Raw genomic sequence first — 26479 nt, forward strand, 5'->3', positions numbered from 1 at the left:
TAATGACCCAACCATTCCCAGTCTCTGTTTAGGCCAGTGTTAATTGTATCTAATTTGCATATTAATTCGAGTTCATTGATTAGACTTTTCCTGTTGTTATGCATACTTCCACCTTTTCATGTTCTCTGTATGTATAAATATCTCCTGTCTGTATGTTCCATTCTATGCATCCGAAGAAGTGAGCTGTAGCTCACGAAAGCTCATGCTAAAATAAATTTGTTAGTCTTTAAGGTGCCACAAGTACTCCTGTTCTTTATACCAAGTCTGTTTCTAGTCAGTTTCAAAAAGGTTAGTGGTATTTGATATTCCTCTTGGTCTAAGGTCACTCATGGTTGAGTATGTGTCTCTGCATGGTGATTTGATGTACTATCAGCTCAACCATTTGGACTGGCTGCTCCAATTACTTTTTTTTTTTTTTACACCACAAAGAGCAGCACCAATACAGGACATACTTTTATCTAACACCAGCTGATGCTTTTATGGTGCCCTTCATATAAACACTCCAGAATGCTACACTTACTAAATGAGGGGAAATGGTTTACAAAATAGTAATGAAAAGCCAGATTAAATGTATGCAATTTAAGAGTACAGTTTTGGTTAAAAAAAAGATGGTGAAAGCTGAACATCATTTGTGAAAACTATTCTAGAATCTGGATTTGCAAAACAAAAAACAAATACACGTCTTGCTCCAAGGGACTAAATATTATAGTTTGGAAGTTTTAGGACTACTAGTAGAACAATCTAATTCATGGCCAGAAGAGTAAAAATTAATTATGATTGGAACCAAGTGGCAAAGCCATGTAAACCCTTGCAGACAATCAACACAAACTTAACATTGATTTGATAACTCACTGGAATTGGAGAAACTGATATTGCTGTTGGGAAAATGGGCATTTTCTGCAAGCAAATACATCTATATCAGTATTTCATTATTTGGATTTGATTTGAGTATTTGAGTAAACTCATAATGGATGGGATAGATAAAACAGAATGGTGGTGATTCTGGTGAGTACCAAACAGAGATGTATCCTTTTCAGCATGATGTTGACTTCAGTTGCCTTCAGCACTGTCTCCTGAGTGCACCCAGTCATAGATGACCAAAGGAATGCTCACTAGGGAAAACAATATTCCCAATGCCATGAAAAGAGAAGCCTGAAAGAAAAAAGGAAAGGAGTCTTTCAACTAAGGTAACATTTTCCTTAGAGAGACTTAAAAATTGATTCTGGGTTTCAAAATTACAAATGAAAACAAAGCTCTGAATTCCTTGTTAAGCACTGAGAATGAAAATTTCCTCTATCCTCAGTTCACAACCTCTGCCTTAAGTGCTCATTTCAGTGACTATCTGAAGAGGGTTGAATGGGTTCTCCTTTGGTACCCCTTGGCTCTGCTCTTTAACTAGCCAATGGGCTCATTGCAGAATGAAGTAAAGCACATGCACTGGGTCATCCCATGAGGGTTTACTTGCATAGCATTTCAGCCATTGTCGTCTTGTGGAGCTAATGAATTAACCCACATATGTAACCTAAGATTCTTGCATGCCAGTGCAGAGAAATAACTATGGAATCACGAGCCTGGCCCAAATGAAGTTCTTGATTATGGAGTAATCAAATAAAATTAATCCAAATCACTACTGTAATATGAAAAAAGCCCAAAGGCATTGTAGCAGGGTGGACCCTGCTCCTGCTAAGAGGGGTTTAAAAAGTGGCCTGGCAGGGCTTGAGAGCGGCTGCTCTCAAGGCTGGGCTGATTGGGGAAGTGGCTGCAGCTGAGGCCACGCCCCAAACTGAGCCACAGGCCTTATAAAAAGGCCAGGGAAGCCAGAAGCCCACACAGTCTCTTTCTGGCTATAGTGAGAGATGGGCCTGGCTGCTTAGGAGTTGGAGACTGGATACCTGAGTGAAGCAGGGCTGGGGAAGGCTGGGGAGCTCCAGCCTAGAAAGCCCCAGGCTGCGGCCTAGCAGTGGGCCAACAGGTACTGGGGGTTGCAGAGGGCAGCCCAGGGGTAGGCCAAGGCAGCAGGTCCAAACCCCTTTGCCTGTGATGAGTAGGCTGATACTGCAGTCTGCCCCAGAATGAGGGGCTAGACAATGACTGGCAGTAGCCAAATACTGAGGCAAGGTGGGGACAGAGGGTGAGGGTTCCCTGGGCAGGGGAAACCCAGAGAGAACGGGGTTACTGCTAGGGAGCAGCACCCCATGTAAAAGGGCACCGGGTCCAGGGAGGGACACGGGGGGCCTGAAGACAGGTGGATCACCAGCCTGCAGAGGGCGCTCCGAATGCTGGAACAGAGCTAATTCCCAGAAGGACCAGCAGGAGGTGCCGCGGGGGTGAGTCCGACCTGTTACAGGCATGATAACAGAAGGGCTGGTTCTGGTAGTGCACTGAATGCACCCAGCAAATCACAGGGACTATTCAGAAACTTACATGACTCTATTCACAGCTGGGAAATTAGCAGGATCTTTGACCTTTACCAAGAAAGTTTTTTATTCTAATCTCAGTATGGGAAGGATTGTGCCATCTTCTGGACTGCAAACCTCCCTTGACATGCAGTAAAAACTTGTAAGGCCCTGCTGGGATCAAGTTGTCACACTCCTGTATGCTCACAAACGGTGAAGAGCTGGCTCCTTTTGCAGGAGGTGCCCAAAATTTGACTGTGATCCCTTAAAACAAATGTGAAGTGCTGCAAACATGACACACTGCAGGCTCTTTCAGGTAATGTGTTGCAGTGCAAAATAAGTTGTGGCTATGGTGGCAGCTCCTCTGCTGCCAAACTTCAAGGGACTTAGAACCTTGCTGGGGAATACTATTGTTTAAACTGTGGTACTTCTGGACGGTCCCCAGTTAGATTTGAGGCCCAAGTCAGATCAAGGCCTCAGTGTGCTAGGTGCTGTACAAACACATAAGAAGGTAAGAGTCCCTGCACCAAAGGTCTTACAATCTAATTTAAGACAAAACACTGCACAGGAGTGTGACAGAGGGAGGGAGGACAAGGGTAACAGCAATAGAGTCACATATGTTCAGACAACAGATTAGATCTGTTCTCAGCCTAATACATTTTAATGAGTAACAGGCAAAGCACTAAATTGATCTACAGAAAAACATACCCAAATCCTCTGAGTAAATTTTTCTGTATCCTGATGTGTGATTTTTAAATACAGCGATGAAGGAAGAATGAAAATCAGCATATTGGCAGAAGTTACTCCTGTAACATTCAAATAAATATGTTAGTTATTGTGGAATTTCACATCTGCCAACAGCTATTTATTATTATATAAAACCAGAATACTGTACCTATAACTCCAAAAATATCCTTCATTGAGGGGATAAAAATTACTAACAGGTTGATGAAAATCAGGAGGACAAGAGTAACCACAACATGATGGCGTAAGTCATATTTTGTTTTTTTAGCCATCTCAAATAAAGAAGAACGCACCTGTAGGAAAAGGAAGAGTTCTCTGTTAGGAGGAGCATACAACTTTCAAGCCCATATACTATTTTTTATTGATTCTGTGCATGACAATGAGATTTTCATAGATGCCCCAGTGATTCTGGAGGACTCAAATGTACTGCCTTTGGAATAAGCCTTACATTTAATTCAAAATCTGAGAACTGGATTTCTATGTGTCTGTACAAATGTATTTTCCCCCAGATTATATTTCTTGACAGAGGTCGGGGAGTATGTTAACATGTATATTTTAGTTCAAAATTAACTGCTGTTCTGCTAGGGTGAAAGCTCACGTAATTGGCTTTGTTTGTGGAACTAAACAGCGATGAGAAGGAATGGAATTCACCTACATCCAACTCTACAACATAGCCACTCTGTGGCTGCCATTCCAGCCTACACAGTAGGTTGGAATAATGTCACCCATGTGGGTGGGGAGGTATTGAATCCACTGGATCTGCATAATTGTGGATTCAGTGACTCCTTCCCCAGCCTGCCCATAATGCCTCTTTCTGTATCAGACTCTTCAACTGTTGTACAGAGCTCCTTGATCCCTGCAACACACAGGGGAAGTGGAGGCTGCCCTCATGGTCAATCCATCCCACCCTCTCATGAAGAGCCCTATTACAACAGGGTTACTGAAAGGGATTTCTGTGGTTCCTCTGTTCTTGGATTTCATCCTTGATTCTGCCCCTATTGAGATCAATAGGGTAGGATAAGGCCCTTAAGTTGATTTAAAATGAAAATACATAACACCTTCCAGTTCCAAGAGAGATTAATTTATTTTAATTGTATGATAGCTTCTTCTCCCATCCAGAACTCCCAATGAAGCCAATGGGGAGTTTAATATGTGGAAAGACTGACTGCAGGATCAAGTACTCTCTAGTCTGTCATTGATTCAGAAACCAGGCCATACACACAAACCAGCCTTGCTTTGAGAGAGTGCACCTACTACAGATCTTAGCTGTTTCTAAATTGCAAGAAGCCTTATACTTACAGTGAAAAACAGCACTGGCACAGTGAGTATGACTGCAAAAATGACAGCCACACGCACTGTCAGGATGAGGATGTCATCTCTACTCTGGTAGTTGTGAAGCAGATCTGAGTGCACATTTTCTGCAGGGAAGACAATAACGTAAATGTTCCAGCAAATAACCAATTAATTTACAGAAACCGTCACTTAACAATGGCCTTCTTGAACAAATAAGTGATGTATCAGCAAACAAAAGGGCAGGGAATGAAACATTCTTGAGTTAAAATATGTTTTAAACCATACTCCAGTGATTCCATGTTTCAAGATTAACTCTTTGGGGCCCTGTTTCAGGAAAGCATCCCCAGTCAAGAAAGCACAAGGTTAACTCTAAGCTAAAGTCCATTGCAGGAAGATTACAGGGAGGCATAGCATAGCTACTGGAGATTTTTTGGCAGCTTAAATTTACATAAAAATAACCACATGCACTGTCCCTGATGAATTTATACTAAATTATTAGGTTGCACTAAATAAGTCCAAAGAGCAAATAGAGTGCTAGGAGAAAACAGAACATCTTCTCTTGAAGAACAAACCCCTTTTTAGGTCAACCCTTTCCCCATGAGGTTTCTCTGACCACACAAACTGCTATCCAGCTACTTCTGGTGGCTACCCCCACACCTCCATTTTCCCCCTTGAACCTATTCTCCTCCCTCAGCAACACTCACAGCCCTTGCACCTCAATGACCACCTCCTGGAGGAAGTAATCCATTCTAAATGCTGCTGATATGGGTCACTGGGAGCGCCACGTGTACTGACAATATTTTAACAAGGCCTCCTACAAAAGCATCTCCCTTAACCAATGAGAAATGCTGTGGACCAGGTGTACACATGCTGGCAGACAGGAAGAACATAGAATTCATTTGTTTGTTTCCGCACCTTTAAAAAAACCTCTCATAACTGTAACCAAAGGAAGCAAATGCACTGGCCACAAAAAAAAGTATATTAATCTGCCCTTTCCTGGAAGTGTTCAGACTTTGTTTCTGAAAGGTGTCCTGAGAAAACTGATAGCACAGAACAGTAGTCAGCCTGTGTAATCTGATGTGGGGAGGCAGGGGGGTAAAGACATTGCAGGGGGCTCATTGGGGATATATAGTTTTAAAATACCTGCCATTTGGCGCAATCTGGTCTATTCCTGAAGGCAAAAATATTACTTGTCAGAAAGATTTGACCCTAAAGGATAAACCCTCTCTGGCAAGAATCACTTATAAATATACAGAAAAAGCCTGAAATCACCCCAAACTTCCCTTCAGTTTGCGGGTGCAATTTTAAAAGGGGCTGGCATAGCCACTTCTCATACCTGGCTTATACCACATGAGGCGCATTCTGCCATTACAAGCCCAGGTTGCTGCCTCTGTACCTCTGGTCTCCCACTCGGCATGACAGCGAAATACCATATAGCCCAAGCAAGTGACCTTTATCAATACCTAAGTTTTTGTAACTGTACTCCTGTAATGTACATATGGCAATAACTGCGACACCCTGAGCAAATAAACAAGTGGTGTTGGTTTAAAAAAAGAAGGCCAAAATAAAAATGCTATTCTGGTCTATGAAAGGATGAGGGAAAGGGCTACAGAAAAAAAAAAAAAGCATTTAAAAAAGGCATGTTCCTGTCAGCCTCAAACGATGATCCATGGGGAAGGAGAAAAGTAATGCTGCCTTTTCACACCCCAATTCTGCAACTGATAGGGTGCAGGCAAACATCGGAGTGGGGGGCTCTCACAGATGCAGCATTATCCACACACTATTAATATTCAGGCACATGGTAAAGTAGGAAAGAATTGGGTTTCCTTTCCTCACAGGTTCACGCAATCTGTAGGGTTAGCTTTGCCTCCTCTGTGGACTTGTCTCCAGGGTTCCTGCTCCAGGTTGCCCCCAGGACTTGGTCCCAGCACCATAGGCACCGATTTCTGCTCCCAACGGTGGGTGCTCGACCCCCTTCTGCCCTTTGCCCCGCCCTGACTCCATCCCTGCCCTGCACCCATTCCAACCCCTTCCCCAAAGTCCCTGCCCCAGCTCTGCCCCCCCAACCCTATTCCGAATCCTTCCCCAAATCCTCGCCCCCGCCTCTTCCTCACCTCCTCCTCTGAGTGCACCATGTTCCCTCTCCTCCCCCCTCCCTCCTGGAGCTTGCTACACTGCCAAACAGCTGTTTGGTGGTGGCAAGTGCTGGGAGGTAGGCGGAGGAGTGGGGACATGGCTGGCTGCCTGCTGGTGGATGCAGAGCACCCACTAATTTTTCCCCGTGGGTGCTGTGGTGTCTGGGAGTTTCAGCGCATTAGTCTGGCCTTTCCTCCTTTCTCTTTCATTTTTGAAGTTAAATGGGCAAATGCTGCATATAGCTACTGTCTGTAGCCACTCAGAGCACTAGTAAAGAAGAGATTTGTATCTTTACGGAAAAGGTTACAGAATTTTTTTTTAAAATTCTAGTAAGGTAAGTGAGTGGGATTCTCCTTTTTCAGTGGGTAAATGTTATTGATTTCACCTGGATTCTTTCTGACCGATATGTTAGATCAGCAAAAGCTGCTTACTTACCATAGAAAGTGTAATAGCCAAAAACAGCAGTCATTAAATACATAACGAACATGGCAAAAAATGAGATATTGGAAACCATTTGCATTCTCTTCTGTGTGCGACTGGAAAAAGAAGAAAACATAATGAATGGCTGCATTTTGTTTGAATAACTGTTGTAGAAATGTATAAACCTTTGCACAAACAAAATTAACTAGCATTGGAGAGACTCCAGAGTGTGTCTTTTCTTCATTTAAATCAGTGATTCCCAGTAGCTGTACTGAAGGAGGAGAATGACTGGGGGACTAACTCTCCCAAAAGCCATTGGTAGCCTCCCAGTTTTCCTAGGGTTTTAAGTCAAGAGAACATAATGACCATTCTGTGAATACTGCCATCCCCAAATCCCAATGGGTGGCTATGGCCCCTAGCAGTAGCCTCTGCAACAGAGAAAGGGTCAGCTTGGAACTGCTTCTATGTGCAAATTAAAGGACCAGTAAAACAGAATATTAACATCCTAAATGCTTGCAAAAAATGGTCTGTCCCCTCTGGTAAGGAGAAGTGCTGTAGTTTAAAAAAAATTGGTTGAACAAACCTTTCATTTTTGATACTAATTTTGAAATGCTTAAACCTGGGTGCCTAGTGTTGGGCTCTTAATCAATATTTTGATACCAAAATAGAAACAACCAGATTTATAGAAGAGCTGAGCACCCAAAAATCCCGCTGAAGTCAATGGAAGCTGAAAGTGCCCAACAGCTCCCAGTTAGACACCTTATTAAGTAGCCAGAATTTCAACAAACAGCAGATCCTTTGACAAGTATGAGAACGGCAGCAGGCTGATCACTGCTGAAATTCCAGTAACTTCTTTCAGGTACTTAAATAGGAGCTGAACTCTTTAGCCTTGAAGCACTAATGCAAAGACATTAATATGGAGTAAAGAGAGAAAATGGCATACAGTCATTTAGGAGCAGATTTTGCTTCATGACAAAAAATGTTTTTATCTAAGGTATAAAAATATCAGTCCTGATTCTCCACTGGATCTGAGCTGTGCTGGAGGGAGCAGCTGCAAGGAGCCAGTTGCAGCTCCCTGATCATTGGCCGCTCAGCCTTGATGGATGTTAGAGCAGCAGGGCGCCTACTGTAACTTGCACCAGTGCAAATCGGGTCACCACAACTACTGCCTGCTCATGCCCCTTTGCTCCCCTTATGCGAGGGACAGAGGTACAGTTGCTGGTGTGGGAGGCTCATCTTCTTCATCTTTCTTACACAAAGAAAAGTTATTGGCTCCAGTCACATCGTTTAACTATACCTGATGTGGTTTAAAAACACATTGGGGTGAAAGCCTGTACATAAAAAGCGTAACTTCTTACTGTCACAGGCTTTTTGCTACATTGGAATCAATGGCATTAGCTGAAGTAGAAGACTCTAGCTTGTAAACTATAATAATTTGCACTGCTTGGCTCTCCAAAATTGCTGCGTCATGCTAAAGAAAACCCCTGGGATGTCATGTTACCCCATAGGGAATCCAGATTTACCTAGCTTCAAGCAGTGCTCCTTTGTTTTCTGATTTTATTAAACTACTTTTCCTTTGAATTACGAGGGTGAGCAAGGGTGGAGCAACTCTGCACTACCATTTTAGACTCTAAACAGTTCATTTTAAACAAACAAACAATAAAAAACATCTTACTCTTTAAGTTCGCTGTAAATTGGAAGGACCGATGGGTGGCACACAAATGCAAATGCAAGAGTAGGCAAAGCATAAACAGTCTGTTTGAACATAATTGAAGAAAAGCCAGTTAGGACAAATACATATTAAGAAATCAGTGTTTCAACTACCTCATCTCCCAACTTTCTGAACTCTTCAACTGAACATTGAGAGTCCTTGCAGGAAAGGCAGAGTGCCTGTCAAAAACATCAGGAACAATAACTTTTCAATGTGAGGACACAATCTATGTATTTTTCTTGCAAATATTTCTGACTCAGTTCAGACAGCAGTCGTGTAGCTGCTGCTACCACCAGGTTTATTTCCTTGAATAAGACACTTTCATATCCTCTTCATATTCTGTCTGGGGATGGGTCCTGCTTTGAGCAGGGGGTTGGACTATATGACCTCCTGAGGTCCCTTCCAACCCTGATAGTCTATGATTCTACTATTGCTGCCAAACACACCCTTGTGTGAGAGGGGCAAATGTTTGATTTTTACATGCCATGAGGAGGAATATTATTTCAGTGCCATAGAATGGATGCTCAGAGGAGTCTGACAGTGATAGATCAGAGCTTGACTGTGATATTTAGTCTCAGCCCATAGGAAGGAGCTGTGCAGAGGGTCACTGTCCCAGAAGGAGTACTGGGACACATTCTGTTTCAAGGAGGCAAATGCCTGCTGGAGTTCCCAGGCATTACAATCTCTGTGTATTGATTGATAGTGCAGTTCATTCCCTCTTTGAAGCTGGCCAGATCTGCTACCTGGTGCAAAGAGAGGCAGAGCCTCAACTCCTTAAAGTCCAATGGAACTTGCCACTTATACAAGCTGAGAGAGAAGGTTCATTATGCCCTTCCCATCACAGCGCATCTGTGAAAGGGCCACGGAGACTCTGGATCTAAATGATGTGTCTCATTGACTAGGAATATGGAGTGTGATATCAAATTATCTGAATTAAAAATAAACATCATAGAAAGAAACATACCTTGGAATTAAAGGTAACATACTTTGGTTGACACATATCTTCATGTGCTGAGCTAACATTTGATATGATAGGTGATGTTGCACTTGGCTCCAGGACTGGGCAGGAAAGTTGAACTTTCTTGTAGATAACCTGCAATAAAGTGCCACATGGTAAACTGTAAAAACTATTATTAAAATAAAAAATACCAAAGATACTATAGGGGCAACTCTAATCCAACCAAAACAGCAAGCAGAACTTACCACTATGAGGAAAAAAACCATGCAACCCAGGGAAAATCCACTAGTGTATCCAAGATACCCTAAAAGAAGTACAAAAGAAATCTAATCAATAACTCATTTAATGGTCACATTTGTTTGTGTTTTTGTTCTTTTTATAGCTTCTTACTTTATAACATAGTTAAAGTCGTTACACATTATACACATAATATGCACCATGAACTTCAGAATAGTATAAAAGTGGAATATAAGTAATATCCATGTCCACAGACACATTACCTAGACACAACTAGTCAAAAATTTTCAATGAGAATTGTTATTGAAATTTTGAATTTTTATGGAAAAAACTTTTGATAATTCTGTTGCAATTTAAAAAAATTACTAGCTCTATGTAATATTACTTTACCTATTGGAATAAACACCCAGGTGGTCATAAAATCTGTAATCAGTTGCCACAAGCAAATGGAAGAGCTAACGAACACAATATTTTGAATCAATTTAGTTATACTGTGCTCATTTGTCATGTTACTAGGTTTTAGTTTAGCCTGGCTTGTTCCAGGATGCCTAATACATAGCTTATTCCTGTGCTAAGGCCACTTTATTCATGACTGAGCACTGTCCTCTCCATTGTATCTGAGTGGCCAATATGACTTAGAGGGGAGCAAAATTTGGGTACCCCCATTTTATTCTAATGATATTTGCACTCTTACCTAAGTTCTTAAGAAGACACAGGGGCAGGATTATAGTAAATGTCACGGCTACAACAAGAATTCGCCCATCCACATACCATGCCCTGTAAAACATTTCAAAGATGCAGTGAAATCTCCTCTTAAAGCACGATCACTATTTTTTAACATCTGATCAGCCATCCAGAATTACAGCATTTTCTCTGGCTTCCATATGTTGTAAGCTCAAGTACAGGCAAAGACTAGGGCAATTTCCGAACTTCTAGGGCATTGGTTACATGTGATAGTAAATGGAATATTTTATCAGTAATTGCTTAAAAAGTGGCACTCTTTGGAATCTGAGCCACAACACATTTTCATAGTCAGAGGGCAAAATGTTGCCCTTACTGGTAGGAGTGGTGGCATGGGTGAAGGGATGGAGCAAACTAGCTGGCATTAGATAGAAGCTATCCTGCCAGCACAGGAAAAGACAGATCAAGTGGTCAGACATAGTGCAGTGCAGCATATGCTGCAGACAGCAGTATATCCACTTAGCCTGCTGAGGGCCTGGCCACATGCCCTAAATGACAGACCATGCTACTGAGGGCTGGGATTCACTGGCCACCCCAGTCATTTGACCCCTTCCCAAAGGCTGTGGGTAGAATCCTTTCCTGGTGGTCTGCAGGGAAAGGGCAGGAATGCAGGATTGTTCTCTACAACATATTTTAAAGTGCTCTGTCCAGTCTTGTATGAAACATCTCCAGGATGGTGTTTCCACCTTTTAGCTAAGTTGCAAGACATCATATAACCTGATGTAACAAACAAGACATGTACCAATGTAAAGAAATACCCCTCTTTTTGTTTTGTTTAAGGCAATGGTAGATGCCATCAAGCACTAACAAGTGGCAGAAATCTACCCTAGGTATTCCACTCCTGTCACGTTTTAGTATTGGGGGACTTCGCACTATGGCAGGGGTGGCTAAACGTGAGCACTTTTACAGTTAAAGTGCAGCCTGCTGAGCCCCCCCGCCCACCTCCCCCATTCTCCACCTACCAGATGGAGGTGTAGGCGGGAGAGCTCAGGACTTCTGCCTTGCAGTGGGGTGGTGGGGTAGGAGCTGCTCCCCAATGGGGAAGGGGGTTTCAGGGCTTCAGCCTCATGGGGTGCACCTGCCAGGGCTTGGGGCTTCAGCAGGAGCAGGGCTGAAGCCCCAAGCACCATCAGGTGCCTCCCATGGGGCTGAAGCCCCAACCCCCGGCAGGTGTGCCCCAGCCCTCAAACTTTTGAAGATTGTCATATGTGGCTTGGAGGGTCAGTAAGTTTGGCCTCCCCTGCACTATGGGGAGTTCTTTACAGATTGAGTCCTACAAGGTGCTCAAAACTCCTGGAGGTGCTGAGTGTGTTCAATGCCCATTGGTTTCAATAGGTGTTGAAGGCGTTTAGTAGCCTGTAGCAGGGTGGACCTCTACTCCTGCCCTGGAGGGGTTAAAAACAGCCCTGGGAAGGGGCTGTGGCTTGAGAAAGCAGCCTTTAGGCTGGGCTGATTGGGGAAGTGGCTGCAGCTGGGGCCACGCCCCAAACAGAGCAACAGGCCTTATAAGAAGGCCAGGGAAGCCAGAAGTCTCAGTCAGTCTCTCTCTGTATTCAGAGAGAGACGGGCCTGGCTGCAGGGAGGTTAACCAGGTATCTGGAGTGGAGCAGGGCTGGGGAAAGGCGGAGGAACTGGGGAGCTCCAGCCTGGAAAGCCCCAGGCTGCGGCCTAGCAGAGGGCCAACAGGTGCTAGGGGTTGCAGAGGGCAGCCCAGGGGTAGGCCAAGGCAGCAGGTCCAAACCCTCCTTGCCAGTGATGAATAGGCTGATACTGCAGTCTGCCCCAGGGCGTGGGGGTAGACAATGACTGGCAGTAGCCATACACTGAGGCAAGGTGGGGATAGAGGGTGGGGGTTCCCTGGGGAGGGGAGATCCAGAGAGAAAGGGGTTACTGCCAGGGAGCAGCACCCCATGTAAAAGGGCACCGGGGTCCAGGGAGGGACACGGGGGCCAGAGGACAGGCGGATCACCGGCCTGCAGAGGGTGCTCCAGAGCTGGACCAGAGCTAATTCCCAACAGTCACCAGCAGGAGGCGCCGCAGGGGTGAGTCCGACCCGTTTACATAGCCCCAGGTATTGCTCAGCATATTGTGGGATCAGACCATAAGATAAGAATGTTGTAGAAATCATTCTTCTGAAGGAAAATCTAGACAGTAATCACTAAAGGCTCATTTATTTTTATTTTCTCTTCCCCCCCCTCCCTCCTCCCCTCCCACACTTTACAATCCCATTAGGGACTCTGCTGTGAACATCTGACATTATCATGAGGAACAGCCAATAATTAGTGCTTTTATAAACCCATGCTCTAGCTTATCTACATGAAGTATAGACTCTGAAGTCAAGTAAGCAAAATAGTATTAAACTTACGAAAATGCTTCTTCTTTTCCCATAAGAAACTTTATGGCAGAAGGCAGCTCATTTTTTACTATGAAGAGATAGCTCAGCATTGCTGGGGAAAAATGAGACCATTTTAGAAAGTGGACATGATACCTTGTGGAATGAACACATAGAAGGATACTGGACCTGTTCTCATGCGAACCCTAAGTAAATACAAGCTGATCTAAGGCAAAGAAGTTTAACTGATTCTAAACTACTGATCCAAGTTGGGTTTTCCCTGATATGTCATTTCAACAGACTACACAGAGAATACTAGTTTGAATTGCACAACAGAACATGAGGGCGCCCAAAACATCACTGGGAGAATGAGAAATCTGAGTGGCCGACAGGCATAAATGTACGTGCATTCCTTTGTCTGCTCTTGTCTTTTATTCTTCCTTTACCTCCAGTATTCTGGAGAGAAGTGGATCCAAAAACAATCATTTTTCCCGGAGCGCCAAAGACCTGCTCGCCAAGCTTTTCATACACCATGCAGCCTGCGTAAACCAATTGGAGGAGAAATCAGAAATCAGGGGTGACAAGCAACTGTCAAGTCAAAACATTTAAGATTCCTCTTCATTCAGCTAATTTCCCCATCCATGCTGCTATTTCTTCCCTTTTCACACAAATATGGGTCTCTACTGTAACTCACAGGAGTCGAGCAAACTTATTTGGAAATATCCTCCTCACGTTTTTAAATGTCAGGAGTGGCTACCAATCACTTTTTGAAAGTTGGAACTCACAATGAGATTATTATATCCCTTTAATAGATGTCCACCTACAGTCCTCATGATATTTACAAACCTGACATCTTAAGTTTGCTCCCTCAGTAGGAATAATATAAGATTTAATGGAAGATAATATTCAACACAGCAGGGATTTGCAAGCCAAGGCTCTGGCAGACAAGCTAGAGAGACACAACACAGCAATCCTGTAATTTTATACAGTTTAACTGACATAGATTAATGCAGAGAAGCCAGACTGTTCATTTAAATTATTATTTTTATTTCCTTATAATATATTAATTTATGAGTTCTCATTCTCCTACGGTTCCTGCGAAAAGAGGAAAGTATGAGAACTATAATTAAATATTCCTTGTTTAAAATCTGTCAAATTCAACTAGTAGCTAGACCCTCTATTAATTACAAGATGTTCCAGTTGAATTTAGCAATTTTTTTTCCCAGTTGTGGATTGGGCTGACAGAAAAGCTACAGCATTAAGAACACAAGAGGGTATGCAATGAGAATGGAAGATAAGTATTTCAGGTGTTACACTGCACAGATTATCCAAAAGAGGTGTCTCACAGTTTGGGTTCCTTACATTTTCTCCTGGTTGACATTTTCTCTTTAAAACTCACATGAACAAGAAGCAAAATTCAGTTTGATCCCAGGACAACATTTTTAGCGTTTCCAGGACACAAATGTGTGCATCTGCATGTGTAAATTTGAATATGCAATTGCTGCCATTGTATACACAGTCATGATAATTGTGTACACAAACTAGGTGTTCAAATGTGGAAGCATTCTCGTGCATGGGTAATTTTGAAAGTTTGGACTAAAAGGTTAGAACCTCAGGACATTATTCTTAGCCTATGGAGCCTATTCTTAGCCTAAAGAGTTTAACATTACAATGGCATTTATATATGTATTTAGACATATATTGTGAGCTCCTCAGGGCAGAGTGTGGCTTCTTCCTTATATGGAAAGTACCTATTATTATACCATGAGTACTGTTGGGAACAACATCAACTCTATTTTAGTGATGTCATCTTATCCCAGATAAGCTTCACTATACAGAGTTTCATTATAACTGGAATTGCAATCTTCAGATTGTAATGCAATAAAACAGTTAGAGTCTTTCCTTCTACTTCACTAAAGGGAGTTTCACCATATCAGAATTCACTGTGAATTGGTTTGATTATATCTTTTCTTTATAGTAATGGGCCAGATTCTAGTCTCAATTATACCAGTATAAATATAGAGTAACTCTGATGGCTTCTGGCCCAGTCTCTCTCTTCTTTTTCAAACTGATGAGAAAAAACCCCCCCAGGCATCTTGCTTTATTCTGAACATCTTTCACCTCTTGTCCTTTTCCCTCCTACTAAATTGATACATTATGGTCTCAAATTACCTGTTTCCCTTGAACATATCAACAGGAGATTTATTGAATAAATAGACAGTACTGTCACTGAAGCCAATAGAAACCTACAAGAGAGTGAAAAATAAAATTTATTATAATAAAAGAATTCCTCGGTGTTGCAATTTTGTACATATTGGGACAGATTCTCATTTACACTAAGCCACCTTCATAGTTTTCTGGCCGTGCAAAGGGGCCCTAAAGTAAGTATACATATAACTGACATGCTTTATGGCTTCTTTACATTGCTATAGTGTAAAAAGGGGACCTAGTATAAATGAGTTTCTGGTCCATTAAGTCTTATATTGAAGGCCTGCCGTGATCAACTTATGGTGCTCAAAGTTTATAGCCTATTAATTAGTAACCCCTCCCACTTTAAATGTAAACCAAAATAAAAATCTCCTTCCATCTAAGCAGGAAGATCTAGTCAGAGCAGCTGTGAGCCCTATGCTCCCAACTACTTAGTTAATGATCTTTCTAAAATCTGAGGCACAAAATTTTATCTAAGTGTTTATATAAGGACACATCCTAATGTCCATACGAGGGTCACATCCTAATGTTCTTTCCCAAGCCATGTTCCAGAGGATGTTGATGGTATCTCCTGATATTGTTGTGCCTGACTCTGCCAGTGCAACTGGGAAATGGGGGCAGCACTGCCCCAAGTAGCCCTGCTAGCCCATTGTACAGGATGTAGTGTGATCTCTCCCAGTCTGTGCACCATTCCAGCTGCTCTGGAGTGGAAGGAGATGTAGTTCTTTGCCTTGCACTAGCATCCCTGTTGGCACTAGCTCACACTGTATGCTCCCCAGAGTGCTGGTCTCTGAGCTACAGATTTTCAGCAGGGGAGACAGCAGAGACACCTCCTCTGAGGTACTGCATGGCACTGGCAACTCCAGTCCCTGTCCTGCACTGAGAGAAGCAGAGGCAGAAGGGTTTGCTGCATCCTGCATTACAGTTGGTGCTTCCAGCGATGGGGCATCCATCATTTGACCCCTGCACTGTAATCACTGGTTTGCAGAAAAATTTGGGAACTAAAATGGGAATGAATGCTTAGTCAGTATTTGCCAGGGGCTGAGCAGCACGCCTGATAACAAGGCAATGCCCTGGGCCAAGTGCACAACACTGCCTTTGCTCAGTGATCCATCTCCTGTAGACCAGGGCACAAATCAAGCACTGTGTGTTCCTTTCCTCTGTGTACAGTTACATGGGCTGATTGACAACACATTTTCATGCTATGTGTAAGGAGTATTAAAACAATCTGTTGGCACTTCTATCATTTTTATCATGACAATACGTCTTAGGACACCATGTAAACAAATCTAAAATTAAACAGAAAATAAGCTGCTACAATAGGTGGGCAGTTTAAAATGCCAAAAACAAGTCTTTCCACTGAAAGGAACATGCAGGAATGACAGTTCGAGAACAATGTTTTCTTCCTTAGACTAGATGTATTTGGGGGCCAAATTATAGCTGCTCTTGCCATGATTGCATGGCCTGAGGTGTGGGGTAGAGTGGAAAAGGGCACAAGAAGCCCCATTCTTCTCAGTGTAACTGTACAAAACATGTCACAGTGATGCAGACAAGCATTACTTGATCTTAAGGGGGCACCAAACAGCTGACACTGGCACTGCACTTCCCAAAGGAGCTTGTCCACCCTGGCTGCATTGTAATGCCTGGAGGGCAGTGCTGGGAGAGCCCACACTGAACCTTTTCATAAGGTGGAGTAAGTGCTGCTGCTGAGCATGCTCCCACCAGAGACCACATGCACATTTTTGCACGATGTGGGCATAATGTCTCCAGCCATTATTGCTTGGCTGTTGAAGCTAGTCACTTTGCTAGTCGTTGCTTGGCTGTTGAAGCAAGCCGTAACTGAGCTCTTAACATTAAACTCCTAATTTGCTGACACCAAGCAAAGGGCGTCTTCACGGAGGTAAAAATAACAGCTGCAAGCCAGCCAGGTGATGATCTGATCTGTTTCCTTACCTCTCCTAAGGAGTCTCACAAGTTGCTATGAGAAACTTGTCCTTTTTCATTAAAGCCATATGAAAAGCCTGTTTGTGTGAGGGCTGTGGTTTAGGCAGACTAGTGCCAGTACCATCCCACAGAATGGAATGAAAATGTTAGTGCCCCTAGCTCTTTGCAAACTCAAAACATAAGCAGTGAAGCTTTGGCAACTCAGTAGTATCAAAATTGTTCTCATGCTTCACATTTTGTACAGTTTAAAAAAGTGCTGGCAACCACATAAGAAATCCGGGCAAAATTCTCATCCCTAGTCCAAGCCAAGTGTATAGCTATATGCAGAGGACCGACGCAGGACTAGGAGGAACAGAATCCTACCTCCCACACTGGGAAGCTATGCTGTCTGTCCACAGCTGCTTCCTTCACTCATCAGCTGTAGCAACTACTGTGACCCACTGCACTGCAGAGGCCTAGGCTTTGTGACCTGGGGATCTGTAAAACTGGTGGACTAACAGGTCACACATCTGCGTCTCCCAGCTCTGCCACACAAACCCCCTTGCATTCCACTGGGAATCAGGACACAGCAGAGCTCGGCTCAACCAGTGCCGAAGTCTGCAGAATCCTCCTCCTAAGGTCCCTCTGTGGACTGGCTCATGTGCAGACTTCCAAACATTCTGCAGCTGTGAGAATTTCTCCCCTATTGCTGATATGAAAGAATCCCTCTATGGCATAGCTCATAGTTATTAGCCATACTAGACTGTAAGCACCTATGTGCTCTCATCTTATTTTACACGTGCAAAGCATCATACCTACCTATTGTGTTAAGTTACACAATATATAACAATAGTGTTTTTGTTGCTTTGTTAATTTTGAATTCAGTATGCAAAGACTATATAATCCTGATTCTGATCTCAGTTGTGCGGGGGTTAAATTTGATTCCACTGGAGTCAGTAGAGTCATGCTGGTAGAAACGCAGGCCCTAATTAAACAAACAAACTTTTTAACATACAGATTTCCTTTTCCATCTTTGCTTTTTACTTTTAGATTGCAGTGCATGGTTCTCTTCGGTAACCAAAGTCTACCCAGATCAAAGAAGGCTTAGAAACATTTCAAATCAGTGTAATTTACAAGTAATGAATACAGCAAGGCCCTCTGTTCAAAACGCAAAAATAATAATACTTGGTCTCTGTCTTTAATCATTTGTAAAGCAACGTGTGATAAAGATAGCACTATATATTTGTTGGAAAGATTCATTTGATCAAGCTGTGAGGAAAAAAAATTATTCTTGATCAATTGGATTCAACTCTCTGCATTGCAGGACATAGGAACATTTTAAACAGTGCTCTTTATTTGCCACAGAGCTCCAGAAGTCAGATTAGGTTTTAGTATCTTGAAGACTGGTTTGATGGCTCATTCCCTGCTAACTTGCCTCTCACTTTCTAACTTGTCACTAACTACTACATCTTTGGTCTTAATAGCTTTGTCTATGACATTGCTAACATGACTGAAAACCACTACGAAGCTAACAAAAGCATGGCTAATAAATATCTGCGATTAAATCTGCATAGTTAATTAAGTAGAGAATAATTCTGTTCTTTATAGGACAAAAAATGTACCCAGCATTCACCTTAGCTAAATACTTTGTACAACATGGGTAACTCCACAGATCTACCCAGTATTTGATTCACAAGTCCAACTACTATCAAAGATCATTTTAAGCATATCTAGGGTTCAGTATCATGTACACCTCTACCCCGATACAACGCAACCTGATATAACACAAATTTAAATATAACGCGGTAAAGCAGTGCTCCGGGGGTGGGGCGGAGGGGGCTGTGCACTCCAGCGGATCAAAGCAAGTTTGATATAACGCGGTTTTACCTATAACACGGTAAGATTTTTTGGCTCCCGAGGACAGTGTTATATCAGGGTAGAGGTGTATGTGATCTACTTCTGCTTTTATCTTGTTAATGTAAGCATTCAGGAGACACACACCTCTCAACTGCCCCTGGAAACAGAATGCTTTACAGAATGTGGTGTTAGCTTCTTGTTAGTGCTAATGAGTTCAATAGCACTATGTGTGTTGAAGAGAGGAGCAGACAAGGCTGTGAGAGTTTACAAAGAACTAAAGTTTGAGTGGAATCAGAATGGAATTAGACTAATGCTTTGGACTGTTACAGTGACACAGATAGTTCCCATCTACACTGTAACTTTTAAAGCGTAACTGGACTAGGGGCTGATTCCTGATTTGGTTACAGTTGTAGGGTAGACCAGACCCTGAACTCTCCAAAGCAAGTCAATTCCCAGAGTGAAAGTCAGAATGATTTTCTCTTTTCAATGAGTTTCAGATTACAGGGCAATCTTGTACTGCACACACATAAGACAGATATTTGCAAACTGAATATAAAAAATTGAAGCACTGCTATAATTTTAATTAGAAATCACTGATGTAGCAATAGCTCTGTCCACTTCCATTTTTAGTTTGACATATAAGCTAGTGAGTTTATTTTTAATTAAATGTTCGTCAGTGCTGCAGTAGCAAAGCAGTTCAAAAACATCCTGAACCGATTTGTATCTTTTCATATTTTAAGTTTCAGATCTGTCTCTTGGTACCATGTGCTAGATCTCAGAAAGGAAAATAGAGGATATAAATCTCATGTGCCTCCTACCCATCATTTTTTCCCCTAGCTGTGCACAAAAAAGTATTAGGGCTTGTACACACTAGCGGTTACTTCAGCATAACTTATGTCACTCAGGGGTGTGGAAAAGCCATCCCCCTGGAGTGATGTAAGTTACACCGACCTAAGAGCCAGTGAGGACCGTGCTATATTGACAGAAGAAGCTCTCCCACCAACATAGCTACAGACGCTCGGAGAGCGGGAGTAATTATGCCAATGGGAGAGCTCTCTCCCGTCAGCATAGACTGTATAAAAATTAAACATCTAAGCCTTTGAACAACTGGAACTCTTTAGCTTTGTCTGTCCAAGTGTTCCTTACCCTGGTTTTAGGACAAATACTGAAGCAGCCAGGAGTCTGGGGCCAGATTGTGCTCTGCCTTGCCACTGGCGGTTATGCCTTGTGTGATCCACCTGAAGAATAGGCACAATAATGGCCTCTAAGAGTAGGGGCTACTTCCTCCCTCCACACTGCAGTAAATAAACCACGTTAAAGGAGGTAGGGACCAGGAGAAACCATGGTCATGCTTCTCATCACGCCGGCCAGTGGAACCTTATAGATAGGGCCCTATCAAATTCATGGCCATGAAAAATTCGTCATGGACCGTGAAATCTGGTCTCCTCCTGTGAAATCTGTTTTTTTCTGTGCTTTTACCCTATATTATACAGATTTCATGGAGGACACCAGCGTATCTCAAATTGGAGGTCCTGACCCAAAAGGGAGCGGCGGGGGGTGTGTGTGTGTGTGTGTGTGTGTGTTTTCAAGGTTATTTTAAGGGGTGTGTGTGTCATGGTATTGCCACACTTACCTCTGCGCTGACTTCAGAGTGAGGCAGCTGGAGAGCAGCGGCTGTTGCCTGGGCATCCAGCTCTGCAGACAGCGGTGCAGAAATACGGGTGGCAATACCATACCATGCCATCCCTACTTCTGTGCTGCTGCTGGTAGCAGCGCTGCCTTCTGAGGTAGGCTCCTGGCCAGCAGCCACTGCTCTTCGTCTGCCCAGCTCTGAAGTCAGCGCTGCCACCAGCAGCAGCGCAGAAGTAAGGATAGCAGCACTGCAAACCCCATACAATAACCTTGCAACACCCTCCACCCACAACTCCTTTTTGGGTCAGGACCCCTACAACACCACTGTGAAATTTCAGATTTAAATAGCTGAAATCATGAAATTTACTATTTTTTAAATCCTATGACCGTGAAATTGACCAAAATGGACTGTGAATTTGGTAGGGCCCTAGACAATGCCATGTGTAAATCCCTATACACGCCAGGCAGTTTTGAGAGAGATACAATTTGTCTTAGTGCTTCCCCTTGGGTGGAGCGGCTCTACACTGCCTCCAACAAGTTGTGCAAACTGCATAGCCTACCCTATTCTTTGTAAGTTACCATTATTATATTACACAGAGTGCTTATGCTGAAGGATTTTAATTTGCTTTGCTTTTCAGAAGTAGTTTCGCACTATGTAATCACTAAAATAATAAGTGTTTGGATTTGTGATTTGCTCCCAGTGAAGGCACTGGCAAAACTCTCATTGATTCTTGGAGATCAGGACAGGTTCTTAATCACTGACATTTAGCTGCTCACATATTAAAAATACCTAAATGTAGCCTGCTATTTTTCTCTTAATAGAAAACTACCCTTCTGGGCATCTTACCCAGGGAATTGGTAGAGAAAGTGAGTGAGATTCTGGACCTGGACATAGAACACCCAAAGATTCACCCAAGGGTGTGTGATTCTTTAAATTTTGTTTTTTAGAGCTCTGGGAGAAGTAGGATAACAAATTAGTGATTAAAATATAAATTGGGTAATCTATTCTCTTGTTTAAAAACTAACATTTATCATACCATTTCTTGTCCAAAAATGCTCTAATACTTATGCAGCTTGGAGACTCCAAGTGAAATCCTGGCCTCACTGAAGCCAATGGTTAAACTTGTATTGAATTCAATGGGTCCAAAATTACACCTCATGAATCACTGTGATACATTCATATCTGAAACCCATGACCAAAATGATCAAACTTGCATATTTAAGTCCATGTTTAGTTACCTAAATCAGTGGTCTAGGCATTAGCTGCTGCTACTGAAGCCAGCACCTCTGAAATCCTAGCTACTTATGTATGCAGCGTACTTCATTTAGTAAAACTGCCCACTGCATTTTGAATGGTCTATAGACAACCACATTCTCTCTAAATGCAAAACATTTTAAAATCAAAATGAAAGCGTGCCCAGTCCTGCTATTCACTGTGTGGATACTTACACAAAAAGGATGATTCCTGTGTTGGCTAGTGCAAAGGCAAGACCTAAAATTCCACTACCCATAATGGCGTTGCTGAGATTAAAGACAGACATTTGCAATGAGGTTGTTCCTGGAATCTGGACACAGGAAAAACGGACATATAAATAGTTTAGAGTTCATTATACAATGCACATTTACAGTGAATTCCAAGTTTTACGTTAAAGGAAATAAAAGTAATTACTGCTACAGCAATGATACAGTACAAAAAATACAAAGCAAGATTTGAAAGAGAATAAATCCTAGTGAACCTTTTCACATGGACATTCCAATTACTGCCTAATGGAAAGGATAAATGCACTTAAAGAACAGAAATAGTGCGGGCAATATATATTGCTTTAAATATTTTTAGTATTTTTAAAAACGCCTTCCATTAATCATAGGAGCTGATTTTTAGAGGTGCTGAGAACATGCAGCTCCCCTGGCTCAGCTGGAGTTGTAGGTGCTCAGCACCTCTGAAGAGCAGATCTAAGGGTTGTATAGTTCACAATCAACAGTATATCGAGAGAGACAGAGAAAGAAAGACTTACATATTCTTCACATTTCTTTTTTTCCAAGTGACTGTTTGTGAGACTTCTTCGGCTCTCCCGATCCGAAATAAACTTGCTGAAAAGAAGTCAGAGAATACATATTCTATCATGAGGATGTAAAGAATATGAATATACACTTTAATGCTATAAGCACAGCATGATTTTATACCTGCAAAAGGGGGTCAAATTTAGCTATTTAAAGGGTTATAACGAGCCTAATGTTCATTTACACTTGTGTAAATCAGGCGTCAGTGGAGTTACAGTAGTGTGAGAACAGAACCAGACCTAACAAATATAGAAAGCTATTCCTGGATCTTTAGTAAAAGAGAAGTACTGCTTCTGTAGACAGGATGGTAATTAATCTGCATACACATTAACAGAACTTATTAGTCCAGATCCTCTAGCATGGTGTGCCTGGTGGTAGATCTTAGCCATAAAGACAACAAATCCAGCCATGGGAGGCTCATCCCACTGTAGAGGATCTTCTAGTGTTGTACAGCCACCTGATTTCTCTGCTCCTGGTACAAGGGGTACAGCTGAGGGAAATGAGCATGGCTGGGATGTTCCTATGCCCTGTAGGCTGCCAAACAGGAGCCAATAGCAGCTGGAGTTAAACTGTGGGATTGGCCTTGAATTTAACCAGCCCAGGGTGGGGGAGAGCACATCCCCCTCCTGAGCTGCACTGGGTGCTCCCTGGGTGTAGCCAAGAATCTGGGCTTTAGTATTTCCATCAAAGTAATCTTTTAGGGCCCTGGCAAAGCCAATGATTTAGCTCATTGTCCTGTAAAGTTCAGTTTAGTTTAGCTTAGGAAAGCACTAACAGAAGAGCTGCTCTGTAGAGTGATATAACTCTCTTCCTCCATACTCTTCACACATGCTGTTTTGCTTTGTCATCACAATGTGCACATTAGAAATCTATTGTCACTAGGACAACAAAAGCACCCTGCTATTTTTCTGTCTGTCCCCAGCCTTTGGGCTTCACCATCTTAGAGTTATATTTCTTGCATGTATTTTCTCCCACTTCTTTTCTCTGCTGAAATCTTTTAGATTGTGTAACCCTTGGTCTGGTTGTTTAGTTTTTGCAATGTCCCTGATCTCCTTGTTAACTTATACATGGATCTCTGGGCCCTAGCTATTGCATCAATCATTATGCAAATTTCATTCCTAACTATGTGTTGCCACCCCTTTTCAAAGATCCCTTTTGCTTAGATAATTTTAGGTGATTCTTTTAACAAACACCAAACCAAAAACACTCTGGATGGCTTTACTTAAAAAATATCGTCCCCAACAATTCCCTACAAGGCATTCGATGAGCTAACATCCTCAGGTCAGGGACATACAGTTCTAATTTAACTGTAAATATGTAATAAACTGACTCAAACCATGTATTATAGCAATACATCAAAAAGTATTGTGGGCTATTTTTTGGGCTTTATCTTTTTTGGGGCTCATTTTTGGGGGGTTATTTTTAACAATTTTTGAGTTCTATGTACATGTCCAAAAATTGAGGTTTTTGAGGCTCTTTTATACTGTAATGAGAAGCTTTTTCAGGTACTTCCCAAAAGAAGTATTTTCATTTTTATTATATGTATAAAAATGAATTAACCTTTGCATCCTTGTTACTGAACCTCTGGTTTAGCATTTAGTGTTTGTTCCCTGATGCATTTTAACGTAGTACTGTTTCAAGCAGCACTACATTAGAGCACACTAGGGAACCTTTAGTGCACACCAGCAGAGTCTACACAAACCAATTAATGTGTGCTTTAGAAATCACACCCCATGGTTTGCATTACTGCTCCACATAGACAGGCCCTTAAATACAAGCCAGGGAGTAGGGACGTTGCCTATATAAACAAACTGCACAAGGGGTGAAATCAGCATGAATTGAGTAGCTATGTCTGGGGGTTTTCTGGTATCTATTGGATAAACACTGATTTCCTTTACTTATTCATTTTATTTATTTTTTTAGTATCGGGGGATGGGGGGTGGGTTAATCAGTGTTTATTGGTTAAATCTTAAATCAGAAGCCTTAGCTATATTATACCCCTGCACCTTTCAATGTAAAGTTCTATTACACTTCTCACTATCCTGGCTATGACCTTATTACTGGCAATGCATGATGAGAATGTGGTGGTGTTTTGACTATGGGCCATATTCAGATGTCTGTATATCCACTGACTTCAGTGGTGTTAAATGAGGGATGCATTTAGTCTACTAACTTTACAGGTTCTCTTTAAAGATGATTTTCTGTGCTCCGTCTGTGGTTCCTGAAGGATACACTCTGATGGAAAATATCTTGAAAAGTCTTAGTCATCATCTCTCCTGTATAATTCCCTTTTAAGTTTATCCCTTAAACCAAGACAAACTTAGACACATATGTTGCTGTTAAAATGTACTTAATCCCATTGCTAGTTTTACAGATTTGCTTCACATCTATCAGATTGGTCTGACTTTGCTTATCTACATCTGAATCAACTATTTAATTTCTCATACATTTTAAAAACTATTCATTTTCAGAAAGTTACAGCAAGTGAAGACAGAAAAACGTTTGCAATGTCAATGTCAAGAGTCCTGAGATCTGTTGGGGGCAGACAGCAGATTCCTCTTCCAGTTACATATGAGGTGCAAATCAGCCACCCTCTTTCTGAGGGAGAACTCACATTTTATTGCTCACTATGCAGATTTTTTCTATTCATATAAAACAGAATTTGGCCCTGAGCTTCTAGTGAGTTGGAACTTGTATACTTTTGATGTCTTTTTTAAGCCACTTTGCTGAATGTAGGCTGTTGAATGGGAAGAGTTTACATGGCACTCAGGTGCTCTAGCTGAAAAACTCTGCACGTGGTGTAATGAGGAGCACAGAGGAGCTTTGTTTCCAGCTCAAAAAAGCCACAGAAACAGTCAGCCACTCTAGTACAACAGCAGATCCTTACCGTAAATATGAAGGCTATTCAAAACCTGAAAATTTAACTCTTTGCCTTGCAATAAGGCTTGGAAGGGTTTATTATGATGGAAACAATATTGTTCTATTGTATTAAATTAACAAAAAGTTTATACAAAAATAAATGCTATAATAATTTTTAAGTAATCATGTAATAATTGTATTTTACTTTAATTGCTGAGCAGAGAATTTTTTTTTTTACATTTAAATTTGAACCTTAGTTACAAATCTGTCACTTTTTTCTAAAAGTGCATTTTCTATTAGGTTTTTGCTATTGCAAACTTAGGAGCAAAGGTTTGATATACATTCTCATTTGCTGAGAGTTTTAAACATAGACAAGAAGATATGATCTACATTTCCTGTTAAAAGTATGAGTTATCAATTCACAGAAGCCTAAAGAACATTTTTGCAACCATTGTGGTTACATACATCAGATTGTGAAACAGCCTTTATTGAAAATCCTATATTTGCCCAAAATGTTTGTTGGTTTAATGTTATTATTTTATTTTTTGTATTGTATATGCAGATATTTTGAAAAGTTAGCATTTTGCTACTCCATATGTTTATGCATTTTATTAGACTCATTCGAAAAATTCAAAATGAAGAATACATTGCTACTCTGTTTGCTTTATCTGCTGTTGCAGCCTATGCCCAACAGATGTCACATATGAAATTCAAATTACATTTTCAAATGGAGCATGACTCAGTAATGAATAATTCAAGAGATATACTGAAAATTAGAATGCTGTTTTTAAACAGTGTGTTTCACAGGATAGACAGCATCAGTGGAAAAATACTCACCTATTTATCTGGCCATTTTCTACCTCTGTAAAATCATTTGAATCATTGCTGATGTTATCATCCTCAGGGACAGTCATATTCTGGAACTCAGTTAATTCTAATCCACTTTTAAAAGGCATCCTGATCTAGGAAGT

The 26479-nt window shown here is 41.8% G+C and overlaps 1 protein-coding gene across 1 annotated transcript; it reads right to left on the bottom strand.

The window, feature by feature from the left end:
- Positions 1-492: 492 nt before the first annotated feature.
- Positions 493-26479, bottom strand: SLC38A1 (solute carrier family 38 member 1). Its single transcript, XM_044988279.1, has 15 exons — positions 26346-26479; positions 22604-22679; positions 22038-22153; positions 15141-15214; positions 13415-13507; positions 13002-13083; positions 10590-10672; positions 9904-9962; positions 9665-9793; positions 8665-8744; positions 7005-7105; positions 4440-4558; positions 3292-3433; positions 3105-3202; positions 493-1152 (listed from the first exon to the last, which is right to left on the bottom strand). The coding sequence occupies exons 1-15, from the start codon at positions 26462-26464 to the stop codon at positions 1051-1053; spliced, it is 1473 nt and encodes a 490-aa protein (XP_044844214.1). The 5' UTR covers positions 26465-26479; the 3' UTR covers positions 493-1050.

The sequence above is a fragment of the Mauremys mutica genome, chromosome 1 (assembly GCF_020497125.1).
Source record: "Mauremys mutica isolate MM-2020 ecotype Southern chromosome 1, ASM2049712v1, whole genome shotgun sequence".
Lineage (NCBI taxonomy): Eukaryota > Metazoa > Chordata > Testudines > Geoemydidae > Mauremys > Mauremys mutica.

Excerpts from the sequence above, each read along its gene's own strand:
- SLC38A1 (XM_044988279.1), bottom strand. The coding sequence starts at position 26,464 with ATGCCTTTTAAAAGTGGATTAGAATTAACTGAGTTCCAGAATATGACT. Across the intron at positions 22,154-22,603 it reads AAAAGAAATGTGAAGAATAT|ATTCCAGGAACAACCTCATT; the intron begins GTAAGTCTTTCT and ends TCCTGTGTCCAG. Across the intron at positions 3,434-4,439 it reads TGCCAGTGCTGTTTTTCACT|GTGCGTTCTTCTTTATTTGA; the intron begins GTAAGTATAAGG and ends CTTTTCCTACAG.